The sequence below is a fragment of the Nylanderia fulva genome, unplaced genomic scaffold, assembly GCF_048542155.1.
Source record: "Nylanderia fulva isolate GAGA-0341 unplaced genomic scaffold, ASM4854215v1 Scaffold24, whole genome shotgun sequence".
Taxonomy (NCBI): domain Eukaryota; kingdom Metazoa; phylum Arthropoda; class Insecta; order Hymenoptera; family Formicidae; genus Nylanderia; species Nylanderia fulva.
Window position 1 is genome coordinate 1,332,552 of NW_028190304.1, and position 19,012 is coordinate 1,351,563.

A 19,012-nucleotide genomic window follows, 5' to 3' on the forward strand; every position below is an offset into this window, starting at 1 on the left:
TCGTTCGAAGAACAAGTCGCATCTCGCGAAAACTATATAGTCGCACAAAGCCACTTTCATTATTTTTCTTTAATTACTTTTCCATTACTGGATTTTCCGTGATGCTTGAAAGTAAAGCTTGTCTCTCCCATCTAGGATGCACTTAATATATATCTTCAAATATGAGGAATAATCGCATCGACATACATATATTATATATCATGCACTATAAAAAAATATGTAAGATTAGATAAAAAAATGTGTAAAATTACATAAATAATAACTGTAAAATTTATATACATTTTCATTATTTATCGTGTAATTTTACATTTAATGATTTATATAATTTTATATATTTTTATGTAATATATTACGTATTTATTCTTTACAGTGTAATCTTATATTTAATAACGATACATTCCACTGGATATTATTTAATTAATTCGATAGGTATACATATTTTTATTTTTTGCATATTGCAATTGCATATTCTTCTCGCAGAGCTGTTTCAATTAAGATGAGATTAGATTCGATCTAATTGCATACATACGGCCGAGTTTTTTTTCCCATTCGCGTGTGCAATCGCAATAAGCATTAAATGTCGCGATTCTTATCGAGAATCCCATTTGTTATCGGCGCTTCCGGTGAATCCTCGCTCTCGAAGCTTTCCCGAGTTCGAAGTTTCGATAGGAGATAGAGCCATTAAGGGGGTGACTTGTGCGCGACCGAACACATCGATTCTCCCTCTTAATTCGGAGGGAGGAAACGACATTACTTCGCCCCACCGAACCGGTGCCCACTAATATCATCGTCGGACCATGAAATTTCCAGCTGGAAACGGCCCGCAGTATTCCACGGACGTTAAAGCCCCCGTAATTGCATCGTCGCAAGCGAAATGCAAGCGGAATGGCCGCCTCGCTTGAGAAAGCGCGACGATCATTGCGCATTTCCACGTTATCTTCTCGCGTTGCTGGCTCGCCAAATGTTAATTAACCGTGAAAGCGGTCGCCGAGATCTCAAATCTACTTTGCGCCTCCGAGAAATATTCATTCCTTCGACGATATGAGAAGACCCCATTCGATTCGAAAGCTTGATATGATTCAATAAAATTTATAATATGTATTATATTATATATTTTATAATATTATATAATATACATGTAACAAAATAATATAATATATATATATAATATAATTAATAAAATAATAAAATATAAATTATATATAATAATATATTTGATATAATATATAATATAAAAGCTCGATATGATTCTAATAAATATATAATTCAATAAAATTTATAATATGTATTATATTATATATTTTATAATATTATATAATATACATGTAACAAAATAATATAATATATATGTAGTATAATTAATAAAATAATATATATATAAATAATAAAATATAAATTATATATAATAATATATTTGATATAATATATAATATAAATGTGTAATATATATAATATATATAGTATATATATATAACATATTTTATTACCTCTCTTTCTTATCATAAATTTCTTTCTTTTATTCATTTATTAAATGTGTTTGCTATATCGTAAGCAATTTTATCAGATATGATATGTGTACATAATTAATTAATTAATTTACATTAGATATTTATATATGGATCGTAACAACTTGCGTATTACACAGAGTTGTTTATTTATTATTACAAACATTGTACTAATTAATTAAATTAAAGTGGTCTAAAATTTCATTGTGATAAAATGACGTGACATAATTATTTCCAAACCGAGAAAGCTCCGTTCGAGCCTTTCGCGGAGTTTCCATCGTATTTTGGCCGCCGGTTTCGGCCTCGCTTACTAAATTTAGTTCGTTGTCCGAAGCCACCATCTTGGAATAATCCTCTTTCGGCGTTTAAGCTATTTCGAAAGCTCTTTAAGCTCCGGGTATACGCTCCTTCATATCCCTCATCGCTGCTCGCTCTCTTTCTCTCTCTCTCTCTGTCTCAAGGACTTTTAAGCCTGATTCACACGCAACTGCAAGTGCTTAACGACATGGTATAATGATCCCAAGTACGTGATGAGATTTCACGATTCTCCGCAGCGATAATTTTACGATGCTCAGTCCGCATGATTCATTGGCTCTTATATCACTTTATCGATAACATAACTCGGACATCACTTATTATATGTTGCGTGTAAAACAAATTATATTATCTTAATAATTACGTCGACAAAGTAAACGAATTTAATTTTACTTTAGATTCTTGATTAAATTTATCTCTCTTAATGAGAAAAAATATTAATCGTTGATTAATATCATGGAATGAGAAGATAATGATATGATCTGTCATCTGTCAAATGCATCCGGATATATTATATATATATTTTTTTTACATACGAAGAGAATTTTTCGTTATATTCTACCGCAAAATTTACTACAAACTTTATTATCTCATGTTTGATAATAAGCTGAAAATTACTATGCTGCATGTTGGAATTATATTTTGTGTATACATATTATATACGAGAAACATAATTTTTCTCTCAATAAAAATACACTATATAAAAATATATTATCATCAAAATATAAATACATAAATGTATCAAGATGCACTTGATAAATTATGTCATTATTTTCTCATCCTATAATCGATGATTAATATTTTTTACTATCAAGGGAGATAAATTCAGACAAGAATCTGAAATAAAATTAATTTTTTAAACATAAAATATAGCAATATAATTTCTGTAATACATTATATATATCACACTATTTTCTCTCAAGACAGCTGCTATTTTTCGACAGGATTAATGATGAAAAATATTAATTATTGATTAATATCATAAATTAAGAAAATAATGATGTGATCTGTCAAATGCATCTTAATACATTATATCTTTGTATCTATGACACTTTGTATCTACATATTTTTACACAATATATTTTGTACACATTTTTCTCAATCAAAATATGCTATATAAAAAACATATCATCATCGATATAAATAAATAATTATTTTTTATTCTATAATATTAATCGATGAATCTTTTTTGCTATTAAGAGACATGAAGTAAAATTAATTTTTTAAACCTAGAATAGCACTATATATAATTGTAATATACTTGATCAAACTGTATACTTTCATACAGCCGTTATATACAATATTTTTCGGCGAGATTAGGGGTATGGTCGTCGCGATTCGAGTTATTTTATCGGAGTTTATTTAAATATCGAAACACAGGCGCGAAAGGACTCGTCTCGCGCATTTTTTGGAAAACCGCGGACGTGGTGCATTCACGGTCCGCATATCGCGGAACGGTGCAACAACCTCCCGGTGGTTATTTCGGGGTGGGTCTCGTGCGCGAACCGCACGACGCTCTGCGGGAGATATAGTGCATACACGCGCGTATCTCGGAAAATTAATTCGCCCGGGTCGCGCCCGGGACGTGCATATATATACATACACACGCTGTGTCTGTGTATGACTGACCTGTTCGTTCTAATCGGCCGGACGGCGGAAATCTGACTTTGCGCGCAACCCGGAAGTGTAACATTCGCAAAATTAGCCGGATATATAGCTGAATGGGGCGCGTCGGAGTGACGGGGGATATAATTGAATGACCCGATGTATATAGGGGAGAAAAAAAAATGGGATGAAAGAATACCCGTTCGAGAGAACACGACGAGGACGGAAATAAAAAGATCGATATGCGAAAAGTTTAAAGGCGGTTAGGCGAGTCTAACGTGTATAAATATCTTCCTGATCTTTAAAGGGTTGGAGATAGTTTCAAAGTGACGCGATTTTTATTTTTAAATTTAATTTCTGGTGTGAAAAAAGGGACTTGATAAAAGCCAAAGCGAATATTAGGCGCAGCAAACTTGTTTTTATTATATTTCTCCAATTATTTTCTCTAATTATATTGTAATTAATTATTATATCGTCGATATAATTATACAAGTATTTTAAAAATAAGTTTGTTACGTATAATATCTACATTTACTCTTATTAGCTCTTTTCCTGAATTTGTATTTATATATCAGAGCCTTTTCAAATTATTTTTTTTACTATAGTTTTAAAATCGCACTCGACTTATTTTAATTTATTATTATTTAATTTATGAATTATTTAATTATCTAATTTTGAAGTTATTTATCTATATAAAGAACCTTACTTTAGTATTATTATTTAATTTGTATTAATAATATATTATTTAAAGATTTACACATATTTTTTAACAGCTATCAGCTGATTTCTGTCAAAAGATTAATAGAGTGCAATTTTTATTAATTTTTCTAATATATCAATCTTTTTTTAATATAAAAGTGAAGAATAGCTTGTTTTGTTCTAGTTATATATAAAATTATATTTCTTTGCACATAATTTCGAAATATTTATTATTACTGCCATAATGGGCATCATCGATTTAGCCAACAATTACCGGGTTATTTCGGTCGGATTAGGACGAATACTGATTTGGTTTGGTCGGACATCCGTAAAATACGTACTAGGTGTTATGTTCTACTCACTGTAAAATCGCATTAGGGACGCAACCCATAACCGCAAGCCACGATAAGAGCATCGTATTGCTTTGTCTATTATATATATGTAGCATACATTTATGCGATGAACACGCGATGATTACATAAATTTTCTTCTTTTTCTACTCATATTTTGTCAATCAAACAAATACCCCATCTCTTATGCAGATAATTTAAAAAATTCTATAATTGTCAATTTTTTGAAATTATATAATTGTCAATTTATAAATAATACCTATGTGTCATTATGTATTCAACTAAATATTTTGTCAATTGAGCATATAAAAATATTTAAATTAAATATATTGAATCTAATAAAACATATATGTAATGTGACTTAAATACTAATATATGTTCAATAAATAAAATTGTAATTTAGTTGAAAGGTTTAGTCAAGTTAACAAAATTTTTTTAGTGTATGAATTATATACATATATACATAATATAATTAACTTATAACAATCAGCTTATTATAATACTGATTTTATTATGATAATTATTTATAATAAATAAAAAGGGAATTATAACATTTTTTATAGAGCAAAATCTGCAATTTTAATCTAATCATATTTTTATACTAAGTCGATTAAACCTTCAATTAAATTACTATTTTCTTAATTGAACATATATTAGTATTTGAGTCAAGTTGTACGTAAGATTTAATTTAAATATTTTTATATATTCAATTATAACGAAATAATATTTAGTCGACAGGTTTAATCAAGTTTACATTTCTTTTCCATTATATTTTTTCATATTTATTCAAATATCTCGAGTTCAACGTGTATTCGGAAAAAATGAAGGGTATTACACCCTTACTCTAGCCGCGTAATTCTCTTAACACTGCGCGAGTGTATATATATATATTTCCGGGGATTACATCACTGGCTTTAGCAAACCAGGCCGCGTTTTTTCATTCATACGAGATCGCGCCTTCATCCCCCGAATTTTTCACGAGCATCCCCGGATTCATCTCGCGCGATCACATTCCGTCCCTCGTCAATAATCTGGGATCCATTAGTTGCCGCCGCCGTTAACGAACTCCCGGATAATCAATTTTCGGGAGGCAATTATTAGCTTTACTCAAGCGAAGTGGTGTGTCCGTCGTTCTTCGTCCGCGAGATCCTTTAATGCTTCCCCTAGTTCTCTCTTTCTCTCCCTCGATGGTTAATATCAATTTTCCTTGCCTCCCACTCGCCGAGGCAATATCAATTTTATCCGGCCGCGGAGCGGGAGATTTTCGCCCTTTATTACGTCAGCAATCATTCATCGGCACTTTCTTAATCGCCCGTCTGGAAATTACTTTTTCCAACGCGATCCTTAATATCCCGTCCGTCAATTTTTGACGGATCACCATACGGATTTTTCTCCTTCCGCTTTTTCAATCGAGTAGTTTGTTGCAACTGACGCGAACGACGGTGAAACTCTTGCAGACTCCGAATCCAATCGTCGCAACAAATATTGGATTTACGTGAGGAGTGAGAAATTCTACATTGAACAAAATTTAGTTAATTCTTAGACTGAAAAAAATATTTACGTAAAATTACATGATTAAGTTAGGTTTTTTCCCGACCCAGCATAATCGTGCAATATTGATACTTACATGGAAGATTACATTATATGTAATTTCATACGAAATGTATTCTTAAATATTTTCAAGATTAAAAATATTTCACTGGAACATGTAATTACACATAGGAAATGTTAGGAATGTATAAATGCTATAAAATAATGTTATAAATAGAATAGATAAATACTTATAAAATATAATTCTAATAAAGTAAAAATAGTAGATTTAAAATTACATATGATTTTTGCATAAAAATAATAATTTTATCTATATTTTACATGTATTTTTACATTAATATGTATTTTTACTTTAAAACAAACGGAAAAAAAATTACAATGATAAGCAAGTAACTTTTCCAGTTCTGACCTAGTAATTTCTATGTAAAAGTACATGGATTTTTTTCAGTGTATAAGTAATAATATTTATTTGATATGGAAAATATTTATTTGATATAAGAAAATTCTTTTCAAAACAAATAAATATTTATTTGTTTCAAATAAATGATTCATTTGACAGTATTGAACGAAATATTTGTTAATTTAACAAATATTTTTTCAGTATATAATTTTTTTACCTGGTATATATCGAAATTAATTAATCTTAAACTTTATACTCGAACTTTATTTACTCGTTTTTATTATTACTACTTATTATTTACAAATTTTATTTATTAATAAATATATCTTTATTTATTTAAATAGTTATAAACCAGCTATTATTCATTCTTGATTCATGGAGTTGTAAGAATTTGTGAACAATTTTGATTTTGAAAAATAGACAATTTTTATTACAAAAGTATCCTGTAAATCATATAAAGTCATATTAAATCGATGAAATCAAATTAAAAAATTGTAAGAGAATTTGAAACAAAACAATAATAACGTTCTATTTATGTGTCTACATGATTGGAGCAGGATTCAATATATTATATATAATTACAATAAATAATTGAAATTTCAATTTTGTTATTTTTAACCTACCATATTCGATTGACGGAGAGAATTTAAAAAAACTCTTTTGCAAAACTCTAAACACGTTTAAATTTAGAAAATAAATTTTCCGGGGAACATTTTCATTTTCTTTTTCTTTTATAATTTTAATAAAAAAAATATAATTCGAAAAAGGTACATATATTTTATTTTTCTATCTGCTAGATTCTTATCATCTTTATACCAGTTTTTCTCACGAGAGTTTCACGTTTTCAAAATTTTTATTTCTCACTTGTATCAATTATATATAGTAGATTTAAAAAATTCAACGTTATTTTATCTATAAAAGGAAACAGCCTACATTTCGGACGTTTCTCGTGTTCTGGCGGATTTTTCTCATTATTCTACGTGCTCGCACGTAGATTAAACATTTTCGAGGGCTCTCTAGCGCGCGCACACAGGACCGGAGTCGAATATCGAGAGACTCGACTGAAATTCACAAAAAAAAAAGAAAAAAAAATATCCCTCATCCGCTTTGATTGCGCATCGCTCATCCGCGCCGAAATCCCACGAACGAATCATTAAAAGCTTTAACGAACCGTTTGCGCGTAATCAACGGTTCCGGCCGCCGCACGCGCTCCTCATTTTTCGCGAAGTGGAACTGTTAACGCGGAATGCCATCCCTATCGAGAGTAATACACGAAATCGCCCGTTAAGTCTGACAGTGCGCAAATTTTTTTCTCTTTTTTTTTTTTTTTTTTTTTTTTTTTTTGATCGGCGAAGTAGGTTTTCATTGAATATTCTACTGACAGATCTGCCAGTTATAGAATAATTATATATGTACTATATACATTTTTATATAATTATGTTATTATATGTATATACATACATATATACATACATATATATATTATATATATTATATATCGATATATTATATTTTTATATATTATGTACCTAATATATTGATGTTAATATATTAATATATTTTTATATATTATATGTATATAATATATAATTTATATATATGTATACTATATACATTTTATATAATTATATGTTATTATATGTATATATATAATAACAAATAATTATATAAAAATGTATATAGTATACATATATATAAATTATATATTATATATAATATATTAACATAAATATATTACATAATATATAAAAATATAATATATCAATATATAATATATAAATTATATATTATATATAATATATTAACATCAATATATTACATAATATATAAAAATATAATATATCAATATATAATATATATAATATATAATACATATATATAGAGATGCAGACGATTTTACTAATTGCGTCTTTAAAACCTTTGTAATATAATTACATGTCATGTTAAATATATATATAATTAATTATATGTGTTGAGCTCTTTGATTAAACGCGAAAATATCATAATTTTTTTAATTGAAGGAATAAAAAGGTATAAACATTCTTTTAATTGAAAGGATAAAAGAGTAAGTTTAGGAGATGCCTCGACAATATCTTATTTTGTTTTTTATCTTATAATTAAATAATCGTACAAAAATGTGTGTGCTTTAAGTGAACTCTGTGTTTCATTGAAATTAAATATATGAGTTTTTTACATCAGAGAACACTTCGATTTTTTTCATAAAGCGGATTAACGAAACGTGCTTTTATCTCTTTCCTATATTCAGCTCCATTAAAATACATTACACTGATACGATTTAATAATATGATTTAAAATACATTTTCACGTGGAAAATGGATTCCGCGACAATTGATCAAAGTTTCAACAGTCATTTATTAATTCAAGGATCGAAAATGGAGTATATATATACATATATATATATTTCGAATTTCGCGAGTGTACTCTGTCGAATGCGAGTGACGTGGCACGTAAAAAAATCGATATATAGCCGAAAAAAGTGTCGCACGATTTTCGACACGCTGTAATATCATTACAATATATGGACAAATGGACCTTAAGTTGAGACACGCGGAAGTGTCGTGCATCGGCTAATTAGCCGGTGAAAGGAGAGGAGCACCGCTATGTAAATTCGCGATTTCCATAAAACAATTATGCCCGAGTTTACCGTTGTTTACTGGCCGCGAGCTAATACCGCATCCATATAAATCTCATCCCGCCAACTCTCTCTCTCTCTCTCGCTCTCTCTCGCCAGAGAACCGTGTAAATGCGAATTTCGACGCTATTAGCATTTGCGCGAACATCATTAGCTCTCGTAATGGTTAATTAATTCGAATCCTCTGACCTTCTGTCCGAGCTTCGCCTCGTTCACATCAAATTATCTGACTAATACGTCGATCACACTCATTTCTTTTTTATTAATATACAATTTCGAGAAATTTTTCTTTTTTCGTCTTAGCTTATCTAGCTGCGATTTTTAAATGTGAAATCTTTTCTTAATTATATTTTGTAGAAAAATTAGCAGAACCATGCGTTTTAAGGTAATAGACTTCTGAGCTCGAACTTATACATGGAATCCTAGGATTCTCAAGCTCAATTTAGGTCCTGGGAGAGACTATGTAGCTTAATCTGCGAGATTAGTCGCGAGATTAATTCCGATTTACTGTCGCGATAAATTAAAAGGATTTGCCAAATTCGCGCGAGAGATGTGCACATATGTTTCGAAAATTACACTTGTCCCAGTAATTCACCCTGAACGACAGACATTAATCGCAATTAATCACGTAATCTGATCCGGGCAATATAATTTTTGGTCACATCTCTGCATGCCATATGGGACATTTTTACGATAAAAATCGAAAATTGTGCAGTAAGTTGATATCAAAAAAATTTAATTTAAAAATTTTATATAAAAATATTTAATTAAAAAAAATAAAACTAACAAAAGGACCAAAAATTGTTTAATTTAAAAAGTAAATTTAATTATGCCCCTCTGGAAAAAATCCCGTCTATAATCCTACGAATGGATCGAATTAAAGAGATATTCATAAAATTATATATCATATTCGAAAAATAAATTCGAGAGACATTTTCGTCGGGAAAGATTTTCAACGGTGGTGTCACTTTCGGACAATAACCGGGCAACTTTCCACACACAATCGTATATAAGGTGCATAATATTGTGTGCGAGACAAAGAGAAAACGCGTTTGTGAGTTTGACAGTTCGTAAATGTGTATATGGTGGAATCTCTGAGGCCACTTTCGTGTTGCGCTACAAAGTTCGGCGGCATTACAGAATACATCCGTTTCGCGATTCTCGATCGCGTTTCGGGGTGGAAAGGAGGGTTGAGGAGGGAGGGGGTGGATGGAAAAGGCTTTCCGTAGTCTTGCGTGTCTCGCTCAAAAGCGCGGTTCCCATGGGTTTACATCCCGAGCAACCCCGGTGATCGATAAAAGGGGTTGAGTGCCAAAAGACGCGTCGTCGAGCGCTTTATTTACGCTATTTTAACAGCTATTCCCTTCCCGTGTCGCGATCGAGAAAGGATATTGCATGAACGACGTGGTTGCGAATTTTATAAAATTTTAAAAAATTTTTATTTTTTATTTTTTTTTAATATTTTTATAAAATATTTTTTATAAAATATTTTTACCCATGTTTTTTAAAACTATTTTTTTCCAAGGGGTTATATTGTGAATGCATCGGGGATATAATGGTGTTATTTGCAATAAAATACGCGCGAGCTTGTTAAAAGCTTGCATACACAGAGAATGTTACAGTAAAAATTGTAATATAATTTTTGTAATCGTGAAGCGTGTTGCCTTATAAAGAGAAATCGCAATTATATATCTTTTACAAAGGAGAGAGGAGTATATTATAATTATTCAAATATTTTGATGCACAAATTAATGCAAATTAATGCACGTTAATAAATGTGTAGTATTTAAAATTTTAATAAATAATTACCTTAATATTATTATTGTATATTCCAGCTTTATGCAATAAATGTTGCGAAAGATACCTATTGTACCTATTTTTTCATGTATGTAATTTGTACTGTAAAATTTTCCTCGTGTATCCGTTAATATAATTAATGCATTAAAAAATATGTACAATATAAATTATTTATACATATGCACCGAAAAAAATTGTTAACTCGACCAAACCTTTCAACTAAATATTTTGTTAATTGAAGATAAAAATATTTAAATTAAATCTAAAATATTTGAATTAAATATACATATAACATGTTAAATCGAACAAAACGTGTATTTGACTTAAATAATATTAATATATATTTTGAATTGACAAAATAGTAATTTTTAGTTGAAAGGTTTAGTCAAGTTAACAATTTTTGTCCGTGTATAAGATAAATATTATGTCGTGCACACATTAATATTGGTTATAAAGACATATTTACGCGTGGCTAATATGCGTTAATATCGAAATGTTTGCATGAGCGGGTGGTATTCATAAATGTGACCATTTCCATCGTCATAAAGTTTCGCGGAGCATATATTCGCGCACTCTAATCGCACTTGATCACGTTCTGCGGATTGCTGTATTTGCTATTACGCAGTTATATCGCGAATCAATACGATTTTCCTGGCAAATACGTTGTCAAACAACGTATCGCTTCCTGTCACGACAGATTCGTGATGGTATCAATCAGATCAATATAATGTTCGATTAGCTTACACACATACGCATGCACAATGCGCATAGCTTTGCATCGAGACAGAGTATCATTTTTGTTAGTCAATTAATATTCATACAAATAATATTATTTTATTACTGCACTGTAAAAAAAAAAAAAAAAAATATGTAAAGTTACATGAAAAATATGTAGAATTACATATAAAAAAAGATATGTAAAATTACGCACTTATTATTTATGTAACTTTACATACTTTTATGTAATATATTACATATTTTTTTACAGTGTAGATTTAGTAATTTCTGCGTAAAATTCATATAGCCGTATGAAAATTGTGTTTATATTTAGAAGATTTATTCGCGATGAATATTTTTATTATTAGTTAAAAGTATTTATAATACTTCTCATATAATTAATTGTTAAAATAAACACGAATAATTAGCTGTTGAAATATACTTAAGATACTAAACGTCGCATTTTAATTTATACCACAAATCACAATCAGTGTTTATATGCTAATAATAGTATATGTTAATAATTCTGTTTTGCGATTTAAATTTTTTTATGGAGCATCTGTCAACATCAAATATCAGCAGAAGAATATCACGAAGCAAGTGTGTTACTATTTTAAATTATTCGAAAGAAAAAAATTATTTTTATTGTAAAAAATAGCAAATTAGAAATGATTAATAATGAATATAATTAAATAATTGTTGTAAGATAATTTTTTAAATTTAATAAATAAAATAATATCTAATGATTGAAAATAAAATATTCTAAAATATTCATGAACACTGAATAATTTAATTTTAAATCAATTTAATCGGAATAAATTTTCATAAAAAATAATTTAAAAAAATTAAAATAATATCACAATACAAATAAATATAAAGATATTGAAAGATCCAAAGAATAATAAATTAATCAAAAATATTATGAAGGTGAAAATAATTAATGAAAAATATCACTGATGGAAACAAATCAGGAAAAATAGGAAAAGAGTAGATGAAAATAATTCTAGAATGAAAATTACTGACCGCCGAAGGGACGGATGACTCTGTCGCTATCTGTCAAAACGATTTCCGCGATATCAGGCCGCGCATATACGATCAAAATAATTCCGCTGCTCGCAGATTGCAAACAACCGCGTCGCGTGCCGTGATTTTACACCGCGTTTTCTCTCTCTCTCTCTTTCCCACGAATTCTCACGGATAACGCATGCGGGAGTCGAATACAGTCAATCACGGCAATTTGCATCTCTCCTGTCTGCCGCGTGTTTCATCGCCTCTCTCTCTCTCTCTTTCTCTCTCTCTGTATGTGTTCTCATCTCCATTATCCCTATCGGCTTGTCGAATATATGCCTTGTGCCTTTGGCGCAAATCACGTCTGATTGAGATTTCAGACCGGATTCGTGAATAGAACCTGATTTATCGGCCTATATGTATACCTGCATGCGCCGTCTCTCCTGCAGCAAGTGCATTAAATTGCATCTCGCCCAAGAGGAAAACCTCGCTGATTATAATTTCAACAGCCGTTTCTTCGAGTTGAAAGCTTGGAGAATTTTTTTACTCCAAATTGGAATCTCTTACAGCTGTTGGAAAACTCTGCAGAGATTCTGAAACTACGTGATATATACATATATATATAAAATCTCTGTTAAAAAAATTCTGCATTAGCGGTGTGCTTTTTTAAGGTTCTGAGATATGGTTGAATTTTTTTTTTTTTTTTTTTAATTCACCCTGTAATCTCCACCTAAGCCACCTTCCTCGAGTCTCCTTTGTCCAGAAAAGCGACGCCACCTCACGCGAAACAACAAAGTTCCGGGGAGAGAAATTTATGCGGCGTAATAAATTCGCAAAGTTCATTCTGACGATGTTTATCGCTTCCATTACTTTTGGCGCCCGACGAAATAGCCCTGCGGCTTGCAGGATGCATATCGAGAGTGCATATCACGATGATAGCGCGGAAAAATATTGCCGCGATAGTTTATATAGTAAACCGATCGATTGATGCTCCTCGATGAAGAAAGTTGTCCAAGTTGTTCGAGAAAACTTTGAGAACTAAATTTGCATCTATATTTAATTTATATATATATAATATATATATATATATATATATATATATATTTCCCGATCAATTAATTTTTTTTATCAACAAACAATTATTTTCAATTAATATTTATTATTCTTTTGATCTTCCAATTATCTCTAATATTCATTTTAATTTATAAATTATTTTTGTAAAATTTATTAAAATTTATTTAAAATTAAATTTTTCAATATTTCATTCAATATATTTTATTTTCCATTTTTCATATTATTTCATTGATATATATTAATTAAATTAAAAAAAAATAGATATAAATATAAAATTAAAAATCTGTATATATATATATATATATATATATATATTTTTCTTTTTTTTTAATTTGATTTTTAAAATATATATCGTACGTATAATTATAGATAGCAATAAAATATTGACGATAATTCTCATTCATTACACGCGTAGCGATCCTGAGAAAGCGTCTTGCTATCTTTTCAACCGCTGTATATTTTGTGTAGAGCAAACCACCATCGACCTTTTTCTCCTGCCTTCTCGTAAACAGTTCGATACAAAAGGCTATTTTCTATTTTACACACTCGCTGCTAACATTTCATTAGCTACTTCAGCGGATAAATTTCCGAAGAGAGGCAAAAACCTCCTGCATTACGGTATATCTTACGCGCACATAACGTATAAGAGGGTGGGCCATTATATATCGATTGTCGATTCGGACGTGGAAAAAAAAGAGGAGCAAAAGGTCGGGTACCCTTGCCAGGAGGGCGAATATGGGGTGGCGGAAACGTTTCACCCCGGTACTTAGATCTAGCTCTATAACGCCGCAGACGCATTACACGTCCGGCGCACCGGTTGCCAGGCCTCGTTGCCGTTTTCGTTTTAATTCAAGTGCACGGCTGGCATTTAGCACACCCGGATGGAAAAAGCTGGCGGAGAGAAGAAGAGAGAAGGCAATATGCAACGTCCGCACGTGTGCACCCGGGGCCCTGACAGTGCATAAGTTGCATCTCGCGGCGAACTTCCAGATGTGGTACCCCGGAAAAATATTGCCTGCGCATCGTAAAAAGGAACCTCGCCGCGGACAAGATTGTTTTTTCGCGTCACACGATGAACAACACGTGGCGAGTTTCTACGTTTCTTTATTTGGGAGAGAGAGAGATCTGATTAATGGGAGGATTAAGCGAAAAATGGTATCTGCAAGCTGGAAGAGAGCTTACGAATTTTTAATAGAATTGTGAGAAAATAAATACGAGACATACAGCTGATACCTTTTTTTTATGTGTCAGGATTTTCTCGAACAGATTTTTGAATTTCATCCGAGATTTTTATTACGGCAAATAAAAATAAGGAATTATTTTCAATTAATATTTTTTCTTTTATCTCAAGTGTCTGAAATATTCATTTTTATTGAAGTTTATTCAAATTAAATTTATTTTTTAATTAATATTATTTAATTTAAATTATTTATTATCAAATTTTAAAAATATATGTATATATTATGTAATATATATAAAATAAAAAATGACATGCAAGATGGAAGAGAGCTTGTGTACGTTTTTAATGAAATGATTAAGAAAATGGTACGAGATAAAACTGATGTATATATTTTTTTATATCCAGAAGCGAAAAATGGTATCTGCGAGCTGGAAGAGAGCTTACGAATTTTTAATAGAATTGTGAGAAAATAAATACGAGACATACAGCTGATATCTATTTTTTATGTGTCAGGATTTTTTCGAACAGATTTTTGAATTTGATCCGAGATTTTTATTACGGCAAATAAAAATAAGGAATTATTTTCAATTAATATTTTTTCTTTTATCTCAAGTGTCTGAAATATTCATTTTATTTATAATTATTTTATTGAAGTTTATTCAAATTAAAATTTATTCTTTAATTAATATTATTTAATTTAAATTATTTATTATCAAATTTTAAAAATATATGTATATATTATGTAATATATATAAAATAAAAAATGACATGCAAGATGGAAGAGAGCTTGTGTACGTTTTTAATGAAATGATTAAGAAAATGGTACGAGATAAAACTGATGTATATATTTTTTTATATCCAGAAGCGAAAAATGGTATCTGCGAGCTGGAAGAGAGCTTACGAATTTTTAATAGAATTGTGAGAAAATAAATACGAGACATACAGCTGATATCTATTTTTTATGTGTCAGGATTTTTTCGAACAGATTTTTGAATTTGATCCGAGATTTTTATTACGGCAAATAAAAATAAGGAATTATTTTCAATTAATATTTTTTCTTTTATCTCAAGTGTCTGAAATATTCATTTTTATTTATAAACTATTTTTATTGAAGTTTATTCAAATTAAAAATTTATACTTTAATTAATATTATTTAATTTAAATTATTTATTATCAAATTTTAAAAATATATGTATATATTATGTAATATATATAAAATAAAAAATGACATGCAAGATAGAAGAGAGCTTGTGTACGTTTTTAATGAAATGATTAAGAAAATGGTACGAGATAAAACTGATGTATATATTTTTTTATATCCAGGGATCTCAATCAAACAAATTTTTGAATTTGCAAAAATTTTTGTTGCAGCAGATAAAAATCACTCGGTATTTCGTTTCGCATATCAACAAGAGTTTTCAAAAGCTTTAAGCTCGCTAGAATACCAAGTTATATGTATATCGAAAAAAGTTCGCAAGATTTTAATCCCATTTGCTCAATGCGATGCATTTATTCTAGGAAAAAAACGCGTATGCATTATATTTAAAAAGGAAATAATCAAATAAATAAATATGCGGAAAATATTTTCGTATGCTAGTACTTTTTTTTTATCTTCCATCTCCGAATTAAATTCGTTTACGGCTACGAATCGCAGATTAAAACGGAGATACAGAAAATTACAAAAAAAAATATCGTTTTTAGGATAAGAGATTTTAACAAATAAAGTGATATTAAATTACAGACTCGTGAGCAAAAAACAATGTACAAATGAATGACGTATGTATGTATGCACACATGTCTAATGCAAGACAGTAAAAGTTGCAACGTTAAAAAATAAAACAGGTATATATAACTGATATTAAAAATATCCGTGAGAGAAAAACTGAAAACATAACATTTTATATTTAAAATATTTATGTCGTGTAAAATACACGTTGCAGTCAAACTTTATACGTAACAATAAATGAAATTAGAATGAGATAAGAGAGAGATAACTCTCTATTAAATTAAATTTTCCCTCATCTTTCAGCGTCAAATAAAGTCTAATCTATTTCGAGATTAAGTGCTAATTAAGAACTCAAGTCTAGAATTAGATGCTTGAATCATTAAGTAGGCAAATTAGATTCATATTGGAGGGAGGCGAAGCTAACTGAATATTAATTCAGTTTTTAAAAATCTCATAAAAAGACGAATATATGCAAAAAATCAAGAAAAATTAGATGTTTTAAGAAACTTGAAATCAATATTGTTAATCAAAATCAATATTGTGTATGTATATATATAACAATTTTCTAAAAGTAATTTATTATATTTATATAGTATACATATACTATTATTATACATATTTATATAGTATACATATAATAAATTATTTATATTACACAGTTCAGCCTAGCAGGACAATCGATTTTTATTGCATAAAAATAGTTTTAGAAAACGTTATACTTGTGTTACTTAATTACATTACTATAATATACAATGTATATACATTTAACTATTTTCCAAAAATAATATTATGTAAAATTTATTAATCATAAATAATAAATTATTTTTAAAAAATAAATTTTTGAAAATTGTTATATATCTTATATAAAACAATTTTCTAAAATAATTTTTATAAGATAAAACAGATAGTCCTGACATCCTGAATTGCATAGAAGACTATTAGGCAGATTAAAATTATCTTTCTAATCAATTAATCCAAATCAACAAAGGTGTGTACTTTTGGGAAAAACCTGGTATTCTCAGGGAATTTTATTCTACCTTGAAAAATCAAGAAATTCTCATGATATTTAATTGACATTCGAGGAATGAAAAAAAAATTGTCTCTTTGATAATCTTATTGTTATTTAGCATATAGCTAAAAAAATATATGTTTAACACATTTTTGCAATATTTCAGTTTTTATTAAAAATTTGTGTAATTTTTTTATTGCCAATCTATTTTTAATATCAAGATCTTATATAAGTTTCATAGAAAATTGTTCAATTTTTTAATAGGTAATATTTAAATAAAAATTAGTACTTCTTATTTATTTAATAAATAATTAAACAATAACTTAATAAACAAATAAATAATAATTTAACAAAGCATTAATTTAAATAAATTAGTATTTCTTAAGAAGTTCATAATAAATTATTTTTTTCTATTTTTATTTTATATTTTTAGCGTTTAGATATGATATGATATATCATACTTTATTATTGTTCAAATTAATTTTATAATCAATAAATCAATATTAAATACTAGGAAAAAACTGCACTCTTGATAACTTTGCAATCGTATCTATAGAAAACATGAAAAAGCACATTTAATAAAGAAACTTATATTAAAAATTCATTCATAAATTTTTTTAATTTATTTTTTTTGGAATTTTTTTTGGAATTTTTTTTGGAATTTTTTTTGGAATTTTTTTGGAATTTTTTTTTTGGAATTTTTTTGGAATTTTTTTTTGGAATTTTAAAAATCAGACAGAAAATTTTGTTTACAACACTTGACACCCTGATTGACCCAAAATGTGTGCTTTCTGTTGCATAGAAGTCGAGGAGCGCTCCAGCGGGAAGGCGCGCGGCGGCAAACTAGCGCGTCGTGCGCGCTCCTTCAAGGAGGACTTTCTGGAGAAGCTCTCCCACATGCGTTCCCCGGGAAGCGGAAGTGGCGGTGGGGGTGGCGGGGGCGGCGGAGGCAGTGGAACGGGCACGAGGGCCGCCTCGCCCTCGTCACCGCGAACGCCGAGGGACAAGAACGCACCGGGTTGCAACGATTCCGGGAATACTCTGGACAAGAATCCCCTACGTGATCTGCATATCCAGGTGCGGCAGGTCCAGCTGGCGCTGCTCCACTTCCGGGACGTCGTGTCCAAGAAGAAGCTCGAGATGCTGCCCGGGAACGGCACCATCGTCCTCGATACCGTCACCACGATACACAACGCGTTGAAGTCCTACCTGCTCTACGACAACAGGTGGGGCTTTCAATTCTGCTTTCTTCGTGCTGGAAATTAAATTCAATCTTATCTAAAGCTGGGTCCTCACTGGAGCAATTTCTTGTTGCTTATTGTTGCTAAATGTCCCCAAATAATTTGACTTATGTCAACTTGTGTGAAACAACTTTTATTGCTGGTAACAGAAACAGTCAGGAACTTTAAGAAACTTTGGCAAC

General features: G+C 29.7%; 1 protein-coding gene across 9 annotated transcripts in view; it reads left to right on the top strand.

Moving 5' to 3' along the window:
• C3G (C3G guanyl-nucleotide exchange factor) overlaps positions 1-19,012 on the top strand; it is a 95,460-nt gene that overhangs the window by 60,101 nt on the left and 16,347 nt on the right. For all 9 annotated transcript variants that reach the window (XM_029306860.2, XM_085483236.1, XM_029306854.2 and 6 more), the window contains one exon: positions 18,392-18,815. In XM_029306860.2, coding sequence (XP_029162693.2) covers positions 18,392-18,815 — 424 coding nt within the window. The remainder of the gene's footprint in view (positions 1-18,391; positions 18,816-19,012) is intronic.